General features: G+C 42.4%; 1 protein-coding gene across 2 annotated transcripts in view; it reads right to left on the reverse strand.

The window, feature by feature from the left end:
• LOC102800727 (transforming growth factor-beta receptor-associated protein 1-like) overlaps positions 1–17,742 on the reverse strand; it is a 219,735-nt gene that overhangs the window by 24,864 nt on the left and 177,129 nt on the right. For both annotated transcript variants that reach the window (XM_085501557.1, XM_085501558.1), the window contains 4 exons: positions 8,528–8,721; positions 7,066–7,134; positions 6,228–6,300; positions 5,408–5,542 (listed from right to left, as the gene is read on the reverse strand). In XM_085501557.1, the coding sequence (XP_085357683.1) occupies positions 5,408–5,542; positions 6,228–6,300; positions 7,066–7,134; positions 8,528–8,721 (471 nt within the window). The remainder of the gene's footprint in view (positions 1–5,407; positions 5,543–6,227; positions 6,301–7,065; positions 7,135–8,527; positions 8,722–17,742) is intronic.

Here is a 17,742-nt window from a genome sequence, read left to right on the forward strand (position 1 = left end):
ACGTAAATAAACCAACACTTTCAATGAGTACATGCCAACCCAACTAAACTTGTTTATGGCTGTTTATGAACAGCGAGGACGCATCTCATAGAACAATCATAAACAAATGTAAATGTTGCGGAAATCAAGCATGGCGATAATGATTTTGAGCGAGGCAAGCGTCTCAGAGCAGCATTGCGCCGACACCACCACAACGTTTGAATCCCGGTGAGAGCACTGCAAACCTCTTAAATCACAAGGTAAACTTTCAATTTACACAATACATAATCAGTTCCTACAATAATAGTGGAAAGGCAGTTTTTCTGGCGAAGCTCTCGCCAGGTTAGCAAGAGTTTCTTATGAGACATAAACGATAATATAAAGTGTATAAATACAAAAATGTACCATAACAAGCACAGTTTCTTACCTTTGAAATTGACGAGACACAATTTTGTCCATATAAGCGTTGCGCAAATAAAGATACAATTCCGGGATACAATATCCTCACACAAAAATGACTGTGATTTCCACTGAGACGAGAACTGCATATACGTCATCAATACTCGGATTAAACTTGGGTAATTACGGGAAAATGTTGAAAATCAAAGGAAAACACAGTGAAACTTTGAAGAATCGAAAAAATAACTCGATGTGCATAATAACACCATCAATTCCTGTCTCTGTACCAACTCTGAACTAAATTGGATCACACATATGTGAGAAAAAGCTGGTAACGTGAAAATGTGCACACACGAATGCACAGACACGACCCAAATTAATACCCGGCAGGTATAAATAAGGTAATAATAATCGCAGATCCGGCGGGGGCTAAAAAGTGACGTGCACCTATAACCCAATATGCATGATCACCATACAAAGTTAGATTTAAATCACCCTGTTCAGCTCCGAGAAAGAATTACGGACAAGTTTAAATATCAGAATTTAGCAAATTTGAAGGACAAAATGTCTGCCAGTCAGCCATATTTATACGAATCAAAACGAAAATTGGTGTGCATAGATTGACGGACAAAACCCACAATCAATAGTCGAACAGGGACTAATAAACTGAACTGTTAATAGTGAAAAGGAGAAAAAATACACATGCAGGGCAAAAATGATAGTTATGTAAATACAAAAACTATGAGGCCATCTGTAATTATGTAAAAACAATTATTATTATTCATGTAAGTCACTTGCACTGTATTAATCTAAGGGTGCCTTTAAGAATAATACCTGTGGATTCTTGTGTCAGTCTTTAGTCTTACCACTATCTCAAGCTGACATGGCTTACCACTATCTCAAGCTGACATGGTTTACCACTATCTCAAGCTGACATGGCTTACTACTATCTCAAGCTGACATGGCTTACCACTATCTCAAGCTGGCATGGCTTACCACTATCTCAAGCTGACATGGCTTACCACTATCTCAAGCTGACATGGCTTACCACTTATCTCAAGCTGACATGGCTTACCACTATCTCAAGCTGACATGGCTTACCACTATGTCTAGATTATATGGCTTACCACTATCTCAAGCTGACATGGCTTACCACTATCTCAAGCTGACATGGCTTACTGCTATCTCAAGCTGACATGGCTTACTACTATCTCAAGCTGACATGGCTTACCACTATCTCAAGCTGACATGGCTTACCACTATCTCAAGCTGACATGGCTTACCACTATCTCAAGCTGGCATGGCTTACCACTATCTCAAGCTGACATGGCTTACCACTATCTCAAGCTGACATGGCTTACTACTATCTCAAGCTGACATGGCTTACCACTATGTCTAGATTATATGGCTTACCACTATCTCAAGCTGACATGGCTTACCACTATCTCAAGCTGACATGGCTTACTACTATCTCAAGCTGACATGGCTTACCACTATCTCAAGCTGACATGGCTTACCACTATCTCAAGCTGACATGGCTTACCACTATCTCAAGCTGGCATGGCTTACCACTATCTCAAGCTGACATGGCTTACCACTATCTCAAGCTGACATGGCTTACCACTATCTCAAGCTGGCATGGCTTACCACTATCTCAAGCTGACATGACTTACCACTATCTCAAGCTGACATGGCTTACTACTATCTCAAGCTGACATGGCTTACCACTATGTCTAGATTATATGGCTTCCCACTATCTCAAGCTGACATGGCTTACCACCATCTCAAGCTGACATAGCTTACCACTATCTCAAGCTGGCATGGCTTACCACTATCTCAAGCTGGCATGGCTTACCACTATCTGAAGCTGACATGGCTTACTACTATTTCAAGCTGACATGGCTTACCACTATCTCAAGCTGACATGGCTTACTACTATCTCAAGCTGACATGGCTTACTACTATCTCAAGCTGACATGGCTTACCACTATCTCAAGCTGACATGGCTTACCACTATCTCAAGCTGACATGGCTTACCACTATCTCAAGCTGACATGGCTTACCACTATCTCAAGCTGACATGGCTTACCACTATCTCAAGCTGACATGGCTTACCACTATCTCAAGCTGACATGGCTTACCACTATCTCAAGCTGACATGGCTTACCACTATCTCAAGCAGACATAGCTTACCACTATCTCAAGCTGACATGGCTTACCTCTATCTCAAGCTGACATGGCTTACTACTATCTCAAGCTGACATGGCTTACCACTATCTCAAGCTGACATAGCTTACCACTATCTCAAGCTGACATGGCTTACCACTATCTCAAGCTGACATGGCTTACCACTATCTCAAGCTGACATGGCTTACCACTATCTCAAGCTGACATGGCTTACCACTATCTCAAGCTGACATGGCTTACCACTATCTCAAGCTGACATGGCTTACCACTATCTCAAGCTGACATGGCTTACCACTATCTCAAGCTGACATGGCTTACCACTATCTCAAGCTGACATAGCTTACCACTATCTCAAGCTGACATAGCTTACCACTATCTCAAGCTGACATGGCTTACCACTATCTCAAGCTGACATGGCTTACTACTATCTCAAGCTGACATGGCTTACCACTATCTCAAGCTGGCATGGCTTACCACTATCTCAAGCTGACATGGCTTACCACTATCTCAAGCTGACATGGCTTACCACTTATCTCAAGCTGACATGGCTTACCACTATCTCAAGCTGACATGGCTTACCACTATCTCAAGCTGACATGGCTTACCACTATCTCAAGCTGACATGGTTTACCACTATCTCAAGCTGACATGGCTTACCACTATCTCAAGCTGACATGGCTTACCACTATCTCAAGCTGGCATGGCTTACCACTATCTCAAGCTGACATGGCTTACCACTATCTCAAGCTGACATGGCTTACCACTTATCTCAAGCTGACATGGCTTACCACTATCTCAAGCTGACATGGCTTACCACTATGTCTAGATTATATGGCTTACCACTATCTCAAGCTGACATGGCTTACCACTATCTCAAGCTGACATGGCTTACTACTATCTCAAGCTGACATGGCTTACCACTATCTCAAGCTGGCATGGCTTACCACTATCTCAAGCTGACATGGCTTACCACTATCTCAAGCTGACATGGCTTACCACTATCTCAAGCTGACATGGCTTACTACTATCTCAAGCTGACATGGCTTACCACTATGTCTAGATTATATGGCTTACCACTATCTCAAGCTGACATGGCTTACCACTATCTCAAGCTGACATGGCTTACTACTATCTCAAGCTGACATGGCTTACCACTATCTCAAGCTGACATGGCTTACCACTATCTCAAGCTGACATGGCTTACCACTATCTCAAGCTGGCATGGCTTACCACTATCTCAAGCTGACATGGCTTACCACTATCTCAAGCTGGCATGGCTTACCACTATCTCAAGCTGACATGGCTTACCACTATCTCAAGCTGACATGGCTTACCACTATCTCAAGCTGACATGGCTTACTACTATCTCAAGCTGACATGGCTTACCACTATGTCTAGATTATATGGCTTCCCACTATCTCAAGCTGACATGGCTTACCACCATCTCAAGCTGACATAGCTTACCACTATCTCAAGCTGGCATGGCTTACCACTATCTCAAGCTGGCATGGCTTACCACTATCTCAAGCTGACATGGCTTACTACTATTTCAAGCTGACATGGCTTACCACTATCTCAAGCTGACATGGCTTACTACTATCTCAAGCTGACATGGCTTACCACTATCTCAAGCTGACATAGCTTACCACTATCTCAAGCTGACATGGTTTACTACTATCTCAAGCTGACATGGCTTACCACTATCTCAAGCTGACATGGCTTACTACTATCTCAAGCTGACATGGCTTACCACTATCTCAAGCTGACATGGCTTACCACTATCTCAAGCTGACATGGCTTACCACTATCTCAAGCTGACATGGCTTACCACTATCTCAAGCTGACATGGCTTACCACTATCTCAAGCTGACATGGCTTACCACTATCTCAAGCTGACATGGCTTACCACTATCTCAAGCTGACATGGCTTACCACTATCTCAAGCTGACATGGCTTACCACTATCTCAAGCTGACATGGCTTACTACTATCTCAAGCTGACATGGCTTACCATAATGTCAAGCTGACATGGCTTACCACTATCTCAAGCTGACATGGCTTACTACTATCTCAAGCTGACATGGCTTACCACTATCTCAAGCTGACATAGCTTACCACTATCTCAAGCTGACATGGTTTACTACTATCTCAAGCTGACATGGCTTACCACTATCTCAAGCTGACATGGCTTACCACTATCTCAAGCTGACATAGCTTACCACTATCTCAAGCTGACATGGCTTACCACTATCTCAAGCTGACATGGCTTACTACTATCTCAAGCTGACATGGCTTACCACTTTCTCAAGCTGACATGGCTTACTACTATCTCAAGCTGACATGGCTTACCATAATGTCAAGCTGACATGGCTTACCACTATCTCAAGCTGACATGGCTTACTACTATCTCAAGCTGACATGGCTTACCACTATCTCAAGCTGACATAGCTTACCACTATCTCAAGCTGACATGGTTTACTACTATCTCAAACTGACATGGCTTACCACTATCTCAAGCTGACATAGCTTACCACTATCTCAAGCTGACATGGCTTACCACTATCTCAAGCTGACATAGCTTACCACTATCTCAAGCTGACATGGCTTACCACTATCTCAAGCTGACATGGCTTACCACTATCTCAAGCTGACATGGTTTACTACTATCTCAAGCTGACATGGCTTACTACTATCTCAAGCTGACATGGCTTACCATAATGTCAAGCTGACATGGCTTACCACTATCTCAAGCTGACATGGCTTACCACTATCTCAAGCTGACATGGCTTACCACTATCTCAAGCTGACATGGCTTACCACTATCTCAAGCTGACATGGCTTACCTCTAGTTTCTTCATAAAAACTAAATATTCTAAATATCTAATAACGGCATTTGGGTATTTATGTAAATAATCAATGATGTCATCCGGTCGCAATCTTTCACTGGGTGCCTCATTGGCTGGTCTCTCTGTGAACACCTGGGTGAAAAGCAAAAGAAGATAACATTTGTGAAAGTTTTGCATAATGTCTCACATTTCATGCTGATCAGAACCAAAACAAAACATGTGTACTGGCAGTGCTAGTTATAAATCAATACTGAAATGAATATTTCCCCATATTTGCATTCAGTCACATTAAATATTCTCTGAAAAAAATTTAAACATACAATGTATGTATGTTCAATATATGTACAAAAATGAACAACAGCTGTTCATACCAGAAATGCTTGAATTTGATGCATTTTAAATTGGCCATTATTCAGTCAACTAGAATCAGATCAAAAAACCAAATTAATGTACATATATGTATGACATGATGCATCTATAATTGGTCAAACAATGTTAGAGATATGAAACCAGAACTGCATTCATTACTAAGTCATTTTTACTGCTCTGAAAGCAAAATGGTTGATTTTGACAAACACAGACAGGCACAGAGGATGATTCATAAGTTCCAGCTTTCAAACTGTATGTGGCACACTTTATCAGTATGCAAATTTGTATTTTAAGGTTTTAAGAATGTGGTGATAGAAGCAAAACTTTTTTAAGCTTAAAAAATAAATAATTAATGCAAACAGTAAATGAATTTTACATACAATTCTATCTCATTTCACCGTGAAACAAACACTGTATAAAAAATTGACATATAAAGACATGTTCTTACTTTTACTCCAATAAGCTCATTTTTTTGGAGTGCCCATCCCACATACCTCAGCACCAACTCATGATCACTGAGTCTGAAATAAGAAAACATAATTATCATAAATATCATATCATAAGTGGTAAGCCATGTCAGCTTGAGATAGCAACATATACTAGGAGACAGACTGTTATAGCAACATATACTAAGAGACAGACTGTTATAGCAACAGATACTAGGAGACAGACTGTTATAGCAACAGATGCTAGGAGACAGACTGTTATAGCAACAGATACTAGGAGACAGACTGTTATAGCAACATATACTAGGAGATGGACTGTTATAGCAACAGATACTAGGAGACAGACTGTTATAGCAACAGATACTAGGAGACAGACTGCTATAGCAACAGATGCTAGGAGACAGACTGTTATAGCAACAGATACTAGGAGACAGACTGTTATAGCAACAGATACTAGGAGACAGACTGTTATAGCAACATATACTAGGAGATAGACTGTTATAGCAACAGATACTAGGAGACAGACTGTTATAGCAACAGATGCTAGGAGACGGACTGTTATAGCAACAGATGCTATGAGACAGACTGTTATAGTAACAGATACTAGGAGACAGACTGTTATAGCAACAGATGCTAGGAGACAGACTGTTATAGTAACAGATACTAGGAGACAGACTGTTATAGCAACAGATGCTAGGAGACTGACTGTTATAGCAACAGATACAAGGAGACAGACTGTTATAGCAACTGATACTAGTAGACAGACCGTTATAGCAACAGTAACTCGAAGACAGACAGAAACAAAACATCAGCAGAAGAGAATATTGTTTAAGTACTTACTTTGCTAGAAAATCCACTACAAAATCCACTCCAGGAAATGAGGGATCATCAAACTTCCCATCAACAATACTGTAATGAAATGAAGTAAATTGTATAAAGTTTCATAAACAGTAGCAAAATGTGCAACCAGTAGCCAGTCATTTTCAATAGGAACTAAACTGATGTATAACTTAAGTGTAAAGGTTGATTTGATCCTGATTTAGAATATTAGAAATCTAAAAAATATAAATTATGTGATGAAATGACAATGTCCTCCTTGTTGAATAGTAAGAAAACTAAAATGACTCACCATTTTGAAAGAAAACTTGATACAAATAAATGTACATGCATTCATTAAAACAAAATGGCCATCAATAGAACATGTAGAATCTGATTTCAATTAAAGAAACCTAACAAGCAACTTCTGTGTGCTAAGAGTATAATTTGGCAACATAGACAACAAATCAAATATATATTTCAAATTAATTACAGAGTTAGATTGACGGAAATCAACTCTGAATTAAACATGTATGTGGCCCAACCACAGAGCACCAATGTATGAAGTTTAATTGAAATTTAAAGAGTGGTTGATACATGTATATCAGAAAACTTCCTAATCCTAAGTGGTCATGGAGCATGATGAATGGTTCTAGACAAATAAAAGTGTTTTAATTATACAAACCCTAACAAATATCAAGACAATTGGGCTGGTAGTTTTCTAGAAAAAGTCTTGTTACTTTTGGTAAAAAATGCTATTTTTGGCTATTTGCTAATAACAGAGAATTGAAGATAAACAACGTGTATCAAAACTCATTAAGTTAATGTACAGGAATTCAGCTCCGGAAATTTAAGCATAAAAATGACCACCTTTTAGACAATCTTGAATCACATCATGAAACAAAGGGACGTGCTTATGTGTCTCAAGATGTATGTGTGAAGTTGGAATGTAACCAGCACAGGCATGTCCAAGATAGAAGGTGGGCTTGGACACATGCATGGACAGACAGACTCACTGAATTAAATAAGGGACTAGAAAGGTTCATTTTTTGAGCAGGTGATCAACTAATTATTAGCAATTTTTGGTCAAGTACAATTATAGTAAACATTGTTTTGAACACCATAAAATCATACCTCAAAATAAGAACTGTCTTATGTAACTTTGAAGTATTTCTTCACATAATTGGTATGTTGTCACCTTGCCTTAATGTTATTATTTTGGCAACTATGGAGCACAACCAACACAATTTTTATTAAATTTCTATCAATAGACAACTGAGATTGGCAGAGATGCTTGATTTTGATGAATTTTGAGCACAAAATGGCAGCCATTTGTCAACCTTGAATCTGATTATCAAACAAATATATTTGTATCTGTGTGACATGATGTAAAATGTATATTTAAGGTTTAGACATGATGGGTCAGAGCATGCAAGAGATATGGCTCCGGGATAGCAATCAATAACACATCATAGCAGTTACTTACCCTATCCAAATCTGTATAGTTTTTTCATTATCACCATGGTATTTGCAGAGTAAACCTAAAGCGTAGTATCTATGATATTTTTCTAAAGTTTGTATACAGTCTTGCAGTGAGCATGAATTGTTGTCTGAAATCAAATCTATTAACTCAGGTGCATTGATCTCAGCATATAGTTTTACTAAAGCTGTGTCAACTTCCTAAAATGAAAAAAATAAATTTATCAACAAAATGTGTAGACAAATCTACCCATAACAGATAATGTATAATGAGTTTGATTTTGTTAACTTGATGAAACAAGCAGGGAACTTGCTGAAAATGATAGAATCAGTTAGACATTGATCAAATTGGCATCATGGAATATTTGCTACATGACTGCACCATTCACAGCAGCCTGAGGTAGTCAGTTACCTACTACATGACTGCACAATTCATCGCAGCCTGAGGAAGTCAGTTACCTGCTACATGACTGCACCATTCATGGCAGCCTGAGGTAGTCAGTTACCTGCTACATGACTGCACCATTCATGGAAGCCTGAGGTAGTCAGTTACCTACTACATGACTGTACCATTCATGGAAGCCTGAGGTAGTCAGTTACCTGCTACATGACTGCACCATTCATGGAAGCCTGAGGTAGTCAGTTACCTACTACATGACTGCACCATTTATGGAAGCCTGAGGTAGTCAGTTACCTACTACATGACTGCACCATTCATCGCAGCCTGAGGTAGTCAGTTACCTGCTACATGACTGTACCATTCATGGAAGCCTGAGGTAGTCAGTTACCTACTACATGACTGTACCATTCATGGAAGCCTGAGGTAGTCAGTTACCTGCTACATGACTGCACCATTCATGGAAGCCTGAGGTAGTCAGTTACCTACTACATGACTGCACCATTTATGGAAGCCTGAGGTAGTCAGTTACCTACTACATGACTGCACCATTCATCGCAGCCTGAGGTAGTCAGTTACCTGCTACATGACTGTACCATTTATGGAAGCCTGAGGTAGTCAGTTACCTACTACATGACTGCACCATTCATCGCAGCCTGAGGTAGTCAGTTACCTGCTACATGACTGTACCATTCATGGAAGCCTGAGGTAGTCAGTTACCTACTACATGACTGTACCATTCATGGAAGCCTGAGGTAGTCAGTTACCTGCTACATGACTGCACCATTCATGGAAGCCTGAGGTAGTCAGTTACCTACTACATGACTGCACCATTTATGGAAGCCTGAGGTAGTCAGTTACCTACTACATGACTGCACCATTCATCGCAGCCTGAGGTAGTCAGTTACCTGCTACATGACTGTACCATTCATGGAAGCCTGAGGTAGTCAGTTACCTACTACATGACTGCACCATACATGGCAACCTGAGGTAGTCAGTTACCTACTACATGACTGCACCATACATGGCAACCTGAGGTAGTCAGTTACCTGCTACATGTACATGACTGCACCATACATGGCAGCCTGAGGTAGTCAGTTACCTGCTACATGACTGCACCATTCATGGAAGCCTGAGGTAGTCAGTTACCTACTACATGACTGCACCATACATGGCAGCCTGAGGTAGTCAGTTACCTGCTACATGACTGCACCATACATGGCAGCCTGAGGTAGTCAGTTACCTGCTACATGACTGCACCATTCATGGAAGCCTGAGGTAGTCAGTTACCTACTACATGACTGCACCATACATGGCAGCCTGAGGTAGTCAGTTACCTACTACATGACTGCACCATACATGGCAGCCTGAGGTAGTCAGTTACCTGCTACATGACTGTACCATTCATCGCAGCCTGAGGTAGTCAGTTGCATACTACATAACTGCACCATTCATGGAAGCCTGAGGTAGTCAGTTACCTACTACATGACTGCACCATACATGGCAGCCTGAGGTAGTCAGTTACCTGCTACATGACTGCACCATACATGGCAGCCTGAGGTAGTCAGTTACCTACTACATGACTGCACCATACATGGCAACCTGAGGTAGTCAGTTACCTGCTACATGACTGCACCATACATGGCAGCCTGAGGTAGTCAGTTACCTGCTACATGACTGCACCATTCATGGAAGCCTGAGGTAGTCAGTTACCTACTACATGACTGCACCATACATGGCAGCCTGAGGTAGTCAGTTACCTGCTACATGACTGCACCATACATGGCAGCCTGAGGTAGTCAGTTACCTGCTACATGACTGCACCATTCATGGAAGCCTGAGGTAGTCAGTTACCTACTACATGACTGCACCATACATGGCAGCCTGAGGTAGTCAGTTACCTACTACATGACTGCACCATACATGGCAGCCTGAGGTAGTCAGTTACCTGCTACATGACTGTACCATTCATCGCAGCCTGAGGTAGTCAGTTGCATACTACATAACTGCACCATTCATGGAAGCCTGAGGTAGTCAGTTACCTACTACATGACTGCACCATACATGGCAGCCTGAGGTAGTCAGTTACCTGCTACATGACTGCACCATACATGGCAACCTGAGGTAGTCAGTTACCTACTACATGACTGCACCATACATGGCAACCTGAGGTAGTCAGTTACCTGCTACATGACTGCACCATACATGGCAGCCTGAGGTAGTCAGTTACCTGCTACATGACTGCACCATTCATGGAAGCCTGAAGTAGTCAGTTACCTACTACATGACTGCACCATACATGGCAGCCTGAGGTAGTCAGTTACCTGCTACATGACTGCACCATACATGGCAGCCTGAGGTAGTCAGTTACCTGCTACATGACTGCACCATTCATGGAAGCCTGAGGTAGTCAGTTACCTACTACATGACTGCACCATACATGGCAGCCTGAGGTAGTCAGTTACCTACTACATGACTGCACCATACATGGCAGCCTGAGGTAGTCAGTTACCTGCTACATGACTGTACCATTCATCGCAGCCTGAGGTAGTCAGTTGCATACTACATAACTGCACCATTCATGGAAGCCTGAGGTAGTCAGTTACCTACTACATGACTGCACCATACATGGCAGCCTGAGGTAGTCAGTTACCTGCTACATGACTGCACCATACATGGCAGCCTGAGGTAGTCAGTTACCTGCTACATGACTGCACCATTCATGGAAGCCTGAGGTAGTCAGTTACCTACTACATGACTGCACCATACATGGCAGCCTGAGGTAGTCAGTTACCTGCTACATGACTGCACCATACATGGCAGCCTGAGGTAGTCAGTTACCTACTACATGACTGCACCATACATGGCAGCCTGAGGTAGTCAGTTACCTACTACATGACTGCACCATACATGGCAGCCTGAGGTAGTCAGTTACCTACTACATGACTGCACCATACATGGCAGCCTGAGGTAGTCAGTTACCTGCTACATGACTGTACCATTCATCGCAGCCTGAGGTAGTCAGTTGCATACTACATGACTGCACCATTCATGGAAGCCTGAGGTAGTCAGTTACCTACTACATGACTGCACCATTCATCGCAGCCTGAGGTAGTCAGTTACCTGCTACATGACTGTACCATTCATGGAAGCCTGAGATAGTCAGTTACCTACTACATGACTGCACCACACATGGCAGCTTGAGGTAGTCAGTTACCTGCTACATGACTGCACCATTCATGGCAGCCTGAGGTAGTCAGTTACCTACTACATGACTGCACCACACATGGCAGCCTGAGGTAGTCAGTTACCTGCTACATGACTGTACCATTCATGGAAGCCTGAGGTAGTCAGTTACCTACTACATGACTGCACCATTCATGGAAGCCAGAGGTAGTCAGTTACCTGCTACATGACTGCACCATACACGGCAGCCTGAGGTAGTCAGTTACCTGCTACATGACTGCACCATTCATGGAAGCCTGAGGTAGTCAGTTACCTACTACATGACTGCACCATACATGGCAGCCTGAGGTAGTCAGTTACCTGCTACATGACTGTACTATTCATGGAAGCCTGAGGTAGTCAGTTACCTGCTACATGACTACACCATTCATGGAAGCCTGAGGTAGTCAGTTACCTACTACATGACTGTACCATTCATGGAAGCCTGAGGTAGTCAGTTACCTGCTACATGACTGTACCATTCATGGAAGCCTGAGGTAGTCAGTTACCTGCTACATAACTGCACCATTCATGGAAGCCTGAGGTAGTCAGTTACCTACTACATGACTGCACCATACATGGCAGCCTGAGGTAGTCAGTTACCTGCTACATGACTGCACCATACATGGCAGCCTGAGGTAGTCAGTTACCTGCTACATGACAGCACCATTCATGGAAGCCTGAGGTAGTCAGTTACCTACTACATGACTGCACCATACATGGCAGCCTGAGGTAGTCAGTTACCTGCTACATGACTGTACCATTCATCGCAGCCTGAGGTAGTCAGTTGCATACTACATGACTGCACCATTCATGGGAGCCTGAGGTAGTCAGTTACCTACTACATAACTGCACCATTCATCGCAGCCTGAGGTAGTCAGTTACCTGCTACATGACTACCATTCATGGAAGCCTGAGGTAGTCAGTTACCTACTACATGATTGCACCACACATGGCAGCCTGAGGTAGTCAGTTACCTGCTACATGACTGCACCATGCATGGCAGCCTGAGGTAGTCAGTTACCTACTACATGACTGCACCACACATGGCAGCCTGAGGTAGTCAGTTACCTGCTACATGACTGTACCATTCATGGAAGCCTGAGGTAGTCAGTTACCTACTACATGACTGCACCATTCATGGAAGCCAGAGGTAGTCAGTTACCTGCTACATGACTGCACCATACATGGCAGCCTGAGGTAGTCAGTTACCTGCTACATGACTGCACCATACATGGCAGCCTGAGGTAGTCAGTTACCTGCTACATGACTGTACTATTCATGGAAGCCTGAGGTAGTCAGTTACCTGCTACATGACTACACCATTCATGGAAGCCTGAGGTAGTCAGTTACCTACTACATGACTGTACCATTCATGGAAGCCTGAGGTAGTCAGTTACCTGCTACATGACTGTACCATTCATGGAAGCCTGAGGTAGTCAGTTACCTACTACATGACTGTACCATTCATGGAAGCCTGAGGTAGTCAGTTAGCTACTACATGACTGCACCATTCATGGAAGCCTGAGGTAGTCAGTTACCTACTACATGACTGCACCATACATGGCAGCCTGAGGTAGTCAGTTACCTGCTACATGACTGCACTATACATGGCAGCCTGAGGTAGTCAGTTACCTGCTACATGACAGCACCATTCATGGAAGCCTGAGGTAGTCAGTTACCTACTACATGACTGCACCATACATGGCAGCCTGAGGTAGTCAGTTACCTGCTACATGACTGCACCATACATGGCAGCCTGAGGTAGTCAGTTACCTGCTACATGACTGCACCATTCATGGAAGCCTGAGGTAGTCAGTTACCTACTACATGACTGCACCATACATGGCAGCCTGAGGTAGTCAGTTACCTACTACATGACTGCACCATACATGGCAGCCTGAGGTAGTCAGTTACCTGCTACATGACTGCACCACACATGGCAGCCTGAGGTAGTCAGTTACCTGCTACATTACTGCACCATTCATGGAAGCCTGAGGTAGTCAGTTACCTACTACATGACTGCACCATACATGGCAGCCTGAGGTAGTCAGTTACCTACTACATGACTGCACCATACATCGCAGTCTGAGGTAGTCAGTTGCATACTACATGACTGCACCATTCATGGAAGCCTGAGGTAGTCAGTTACCTACTACATGACTGCACCATTCATGGAAGCCAGAGGTAGTCAGTTACCTGCTACATGATTGCACCATACATGGCAGCCTGAGGTAATCAGTTACCTACTACATGACTGCACCATTCACGGAAGCCAGAGGTAGTCAGTTACCTGCTACATGACTGCACCATACATGGCAGCCTGAGGTAGTCAGTTACCTGCTACATGACTGCACCATTCATGGAAGCCAGAGGTAGTCAGTTACCTGCTACATGACTGCACCATACATGGCAGGCTGAGGTAGTCAGTTACCTGCTACATGACTGCACCATACATGGCAGGCTGAGGTAGTCAGTTACCTGCTACATGACTGCACCATTCATGGAAGCCTGAGGTAGTCAGTTACCTACTACATGACTGCACCATTCATGGAAGCCAGAGGTAGTCAGTTACCTGCTACATGACTGCACCATACATGGCAGCCTGAGGTAGTCAGTTACCTGCTACATGACTGCACCGTTCATGGAAGCCTGAGGTAGTCAGTAACCTGCTACATGACCGCACCATTCATGGAAGCCTGAGGTAGTCAGTTACCTACTACATGACTGCACCATACATGGCAGCCTGAGGTAATCAGTTGCCTACTACATGACTGCACCATTCATGGAAGCCTGAGGTAGTCAGTTACCTACTACATGACTGCACCATACATGGCAGCCTGAGGTAGTCAGTTACCTACTACATGACTGCACCATACATGGAAGCCTGAGGTAGTCGGTTACCTGCTACATAACTGCACCATTCATGGCAGCCTGAGGTAGTCAGTTATCTGCTACACGACTGCACCATTCATGGCAGCCTGAGGTAGTCAGTTACCTGCTACATGACTGCACCATTCATCGCGCCTGAGGAAGTCAGTTACCTGCTACATGACTGCACCATCCATGGCAGCATGAGGTAGTCAGTTACCTACTACATGACTGTACCATTCATCGCAGCCTGAGGTAGTTGATTACCTGCTACATAACTGCACCATTCATCGCAGCCTGAGGTAGTCAGTTGCGTACTACATGACTGCACCATTCATCGCAGCCTGAGGTAGTCAGTTACCTGCTACATGACTGCACCATTCATGGCAGCCTGAGGTTGTCAGTTACCTGCTACATGACTGCACCATTCATCGCGCCTGAGGAAGTCAGTTACCTGCTACATGACTGCACCATCCATGGCAGCATGAGGTAGTCAGTTACCTACTACATGACTGTACCATTCATTGCAGCCTGAGGTAGTCAGTTACCTGCTACATAACTGTACCATTCATCGCAGCCTGAGGTAGTCGATTACCTGCTACATAACTGCACCATTCATCGCAGCCTGAGGTAGTCAGTTGCGTACTACATGACTGCACCATTCATCGCAGCCTGAGGTAGTCAGTTACCTACTACATGACTGCACCATTCATCGCAGCCTGAGGTAGTCAGTTACCTGCTACATGACTGCACCATTCATGGCAGCGTGAGGTAGTCAGTTACCTGCTACATGACTGTACCATTCATGGCAGCGTGAGGTAGTCAGTTACCTGCTACATGACTGCACCATTCATGGAAGCCTGAGGTAGTCAGTTACCTGCTACATGACTGCACCATTCATGGAAGCCTGAGGTAGTCAGTTACCTACTACATGACTGCACCATTCATCGCAGCCTGAGGTAGTCAGTTACCTGCTACATGACTGCACCATACATCGCAGCCTGAGGTAGTCAGTTACCTGCTACAGGACTACACCATTCATCGCAGCCTGATTTAGTCAGTTACCTGCTACATGACTGCACCATACATCGCAGCCTGAGGTAGTCAGTTACCTGCTACATGACTACACCATACATGCAGGAATGTAAATGTACGGTAAAACAGCCATTGCGACCATCGCTGCAAATTCACAATGGCGAAAAAACAGGTGATTGCGAGTTCGCAATGGCAAAAAAACTGACGATTGAGAGTTCGCTTTGGCAAAAAAACTGACGATTGAGAGTTCACAGTAACACATAAAACAAAAGGCTGATATATATTGTTGAGCGTTGCCACAGTGGAAAATAGAAAACAGTTTTGAAACATCGTGTGAAACATCAAAGGTATGCGACAGTCAACCAATGGTAGATGTGGATTCACGCAACTCTGCTGTTACATTGTACCAAACATGAAGCAGAGAGATTTGACACAGCATAAACAAGACATGACATGTCATGTCATAGCCCCCGCTCAGAAAAAAATTTAATCAAAGAAAGCTTAGAAAGAACTCCCGTGTGCTGAAAGTTTTGGAGACACATTAAAAATTAATTCAAAATTACTTATACTTGAGATATTGATGGAATAGCTGAAAACTAATTATGCAAATAAGATAACTAATATGAACAGATTTAAGTGTAAAACTAATAATGTCTGCACAATGTATGAAGTTTCATTGAAATGTGATAAGAACCAAAAAAATATTAATTATTATGCTAATTAGAGAATTAATATGAACAGATTTTAACCCAAAATTAATCAGACTGTCTATTGTCCTAGAGCATTTATGTACCAAGTTTTATTCAAATGTGATGATCAATACTTGAGATATCAGTATTAATTATGTTAATTAGATGATTAAGAAGCATAAATATTTACCAAAAACTAATATGGTGCATAGTCTTACGTTCATTGAAATGTGATGGGTACTCTTTAAAAGTTTCATTGAAATCCAATGAGTGGTTTTTAGACATCATAGAACAGCAAAAAATTAACTAATTATGCAAATTAGGTAATTAAAAGGCACAATTATTTATCCCAAAGTTTTAGCAGGTCTCTGCATAGTCCTAGAATATCTATGTCGCAAGTCTCATTGAAATGTGATGATTAGTACTTGAGATATCAGGTGAAAAGCTGAAAATTAACTAATTATGCTAATAAGGTGATTAATATGCACAAATATTTACCCAAAAACTAATTAGATCACTGCACAGTCCTCAAGTAACTATGTACCAAGTTTCATTGAAACGTGATCATTACTACTCGAAATATCAAAAGCTGAAAATTAATTAATTATGCAAATTAGGTAATTAATATGTACTGATATTACCCTAAAAACTATCAGGTATGTGCAGTGTCATATGACACCTATGTACCAAGTTTTATTTAAATGTTATGATTAGTACTTGAGAAATCGGTGGAAAAGCCGAAAATTGATTAATCATTATGTAAATTAGGTAATTAATAATATTAACAGATTTTTACCCAAAACTAATCAAATCTGCGCATTAGTTCAGAGCATCCATGTGCCAAGTTTCATTGAAATCCAATGAGTGGTTCTTCAAAAATCAGTGGAACAGTCATAGAACAGCTTAAAATCAGTTAATTATCATGCAAATTAGGTAATTAATATTCATAGTTACCCAAAACTAATCAAATCTGCGCACTAGTTCAGAGCATTCATGTGCCAAATT

This window comes from Saccoglossus kowalevskii, chromosome 7 (assembly GCF_978046115.1).
Source record: "Saccoglossus kowalevskii chromosome 7, keSacKowa6.1, whole genome shotgun sequence".
In the NCBI taxonomy this organism is placed as follows: Eukaryota; Metazoa; Hemichordata; class Enteropneusta; family Harrimaniidae; genus Saccoglossus; species Saccoglossus kowalevskii.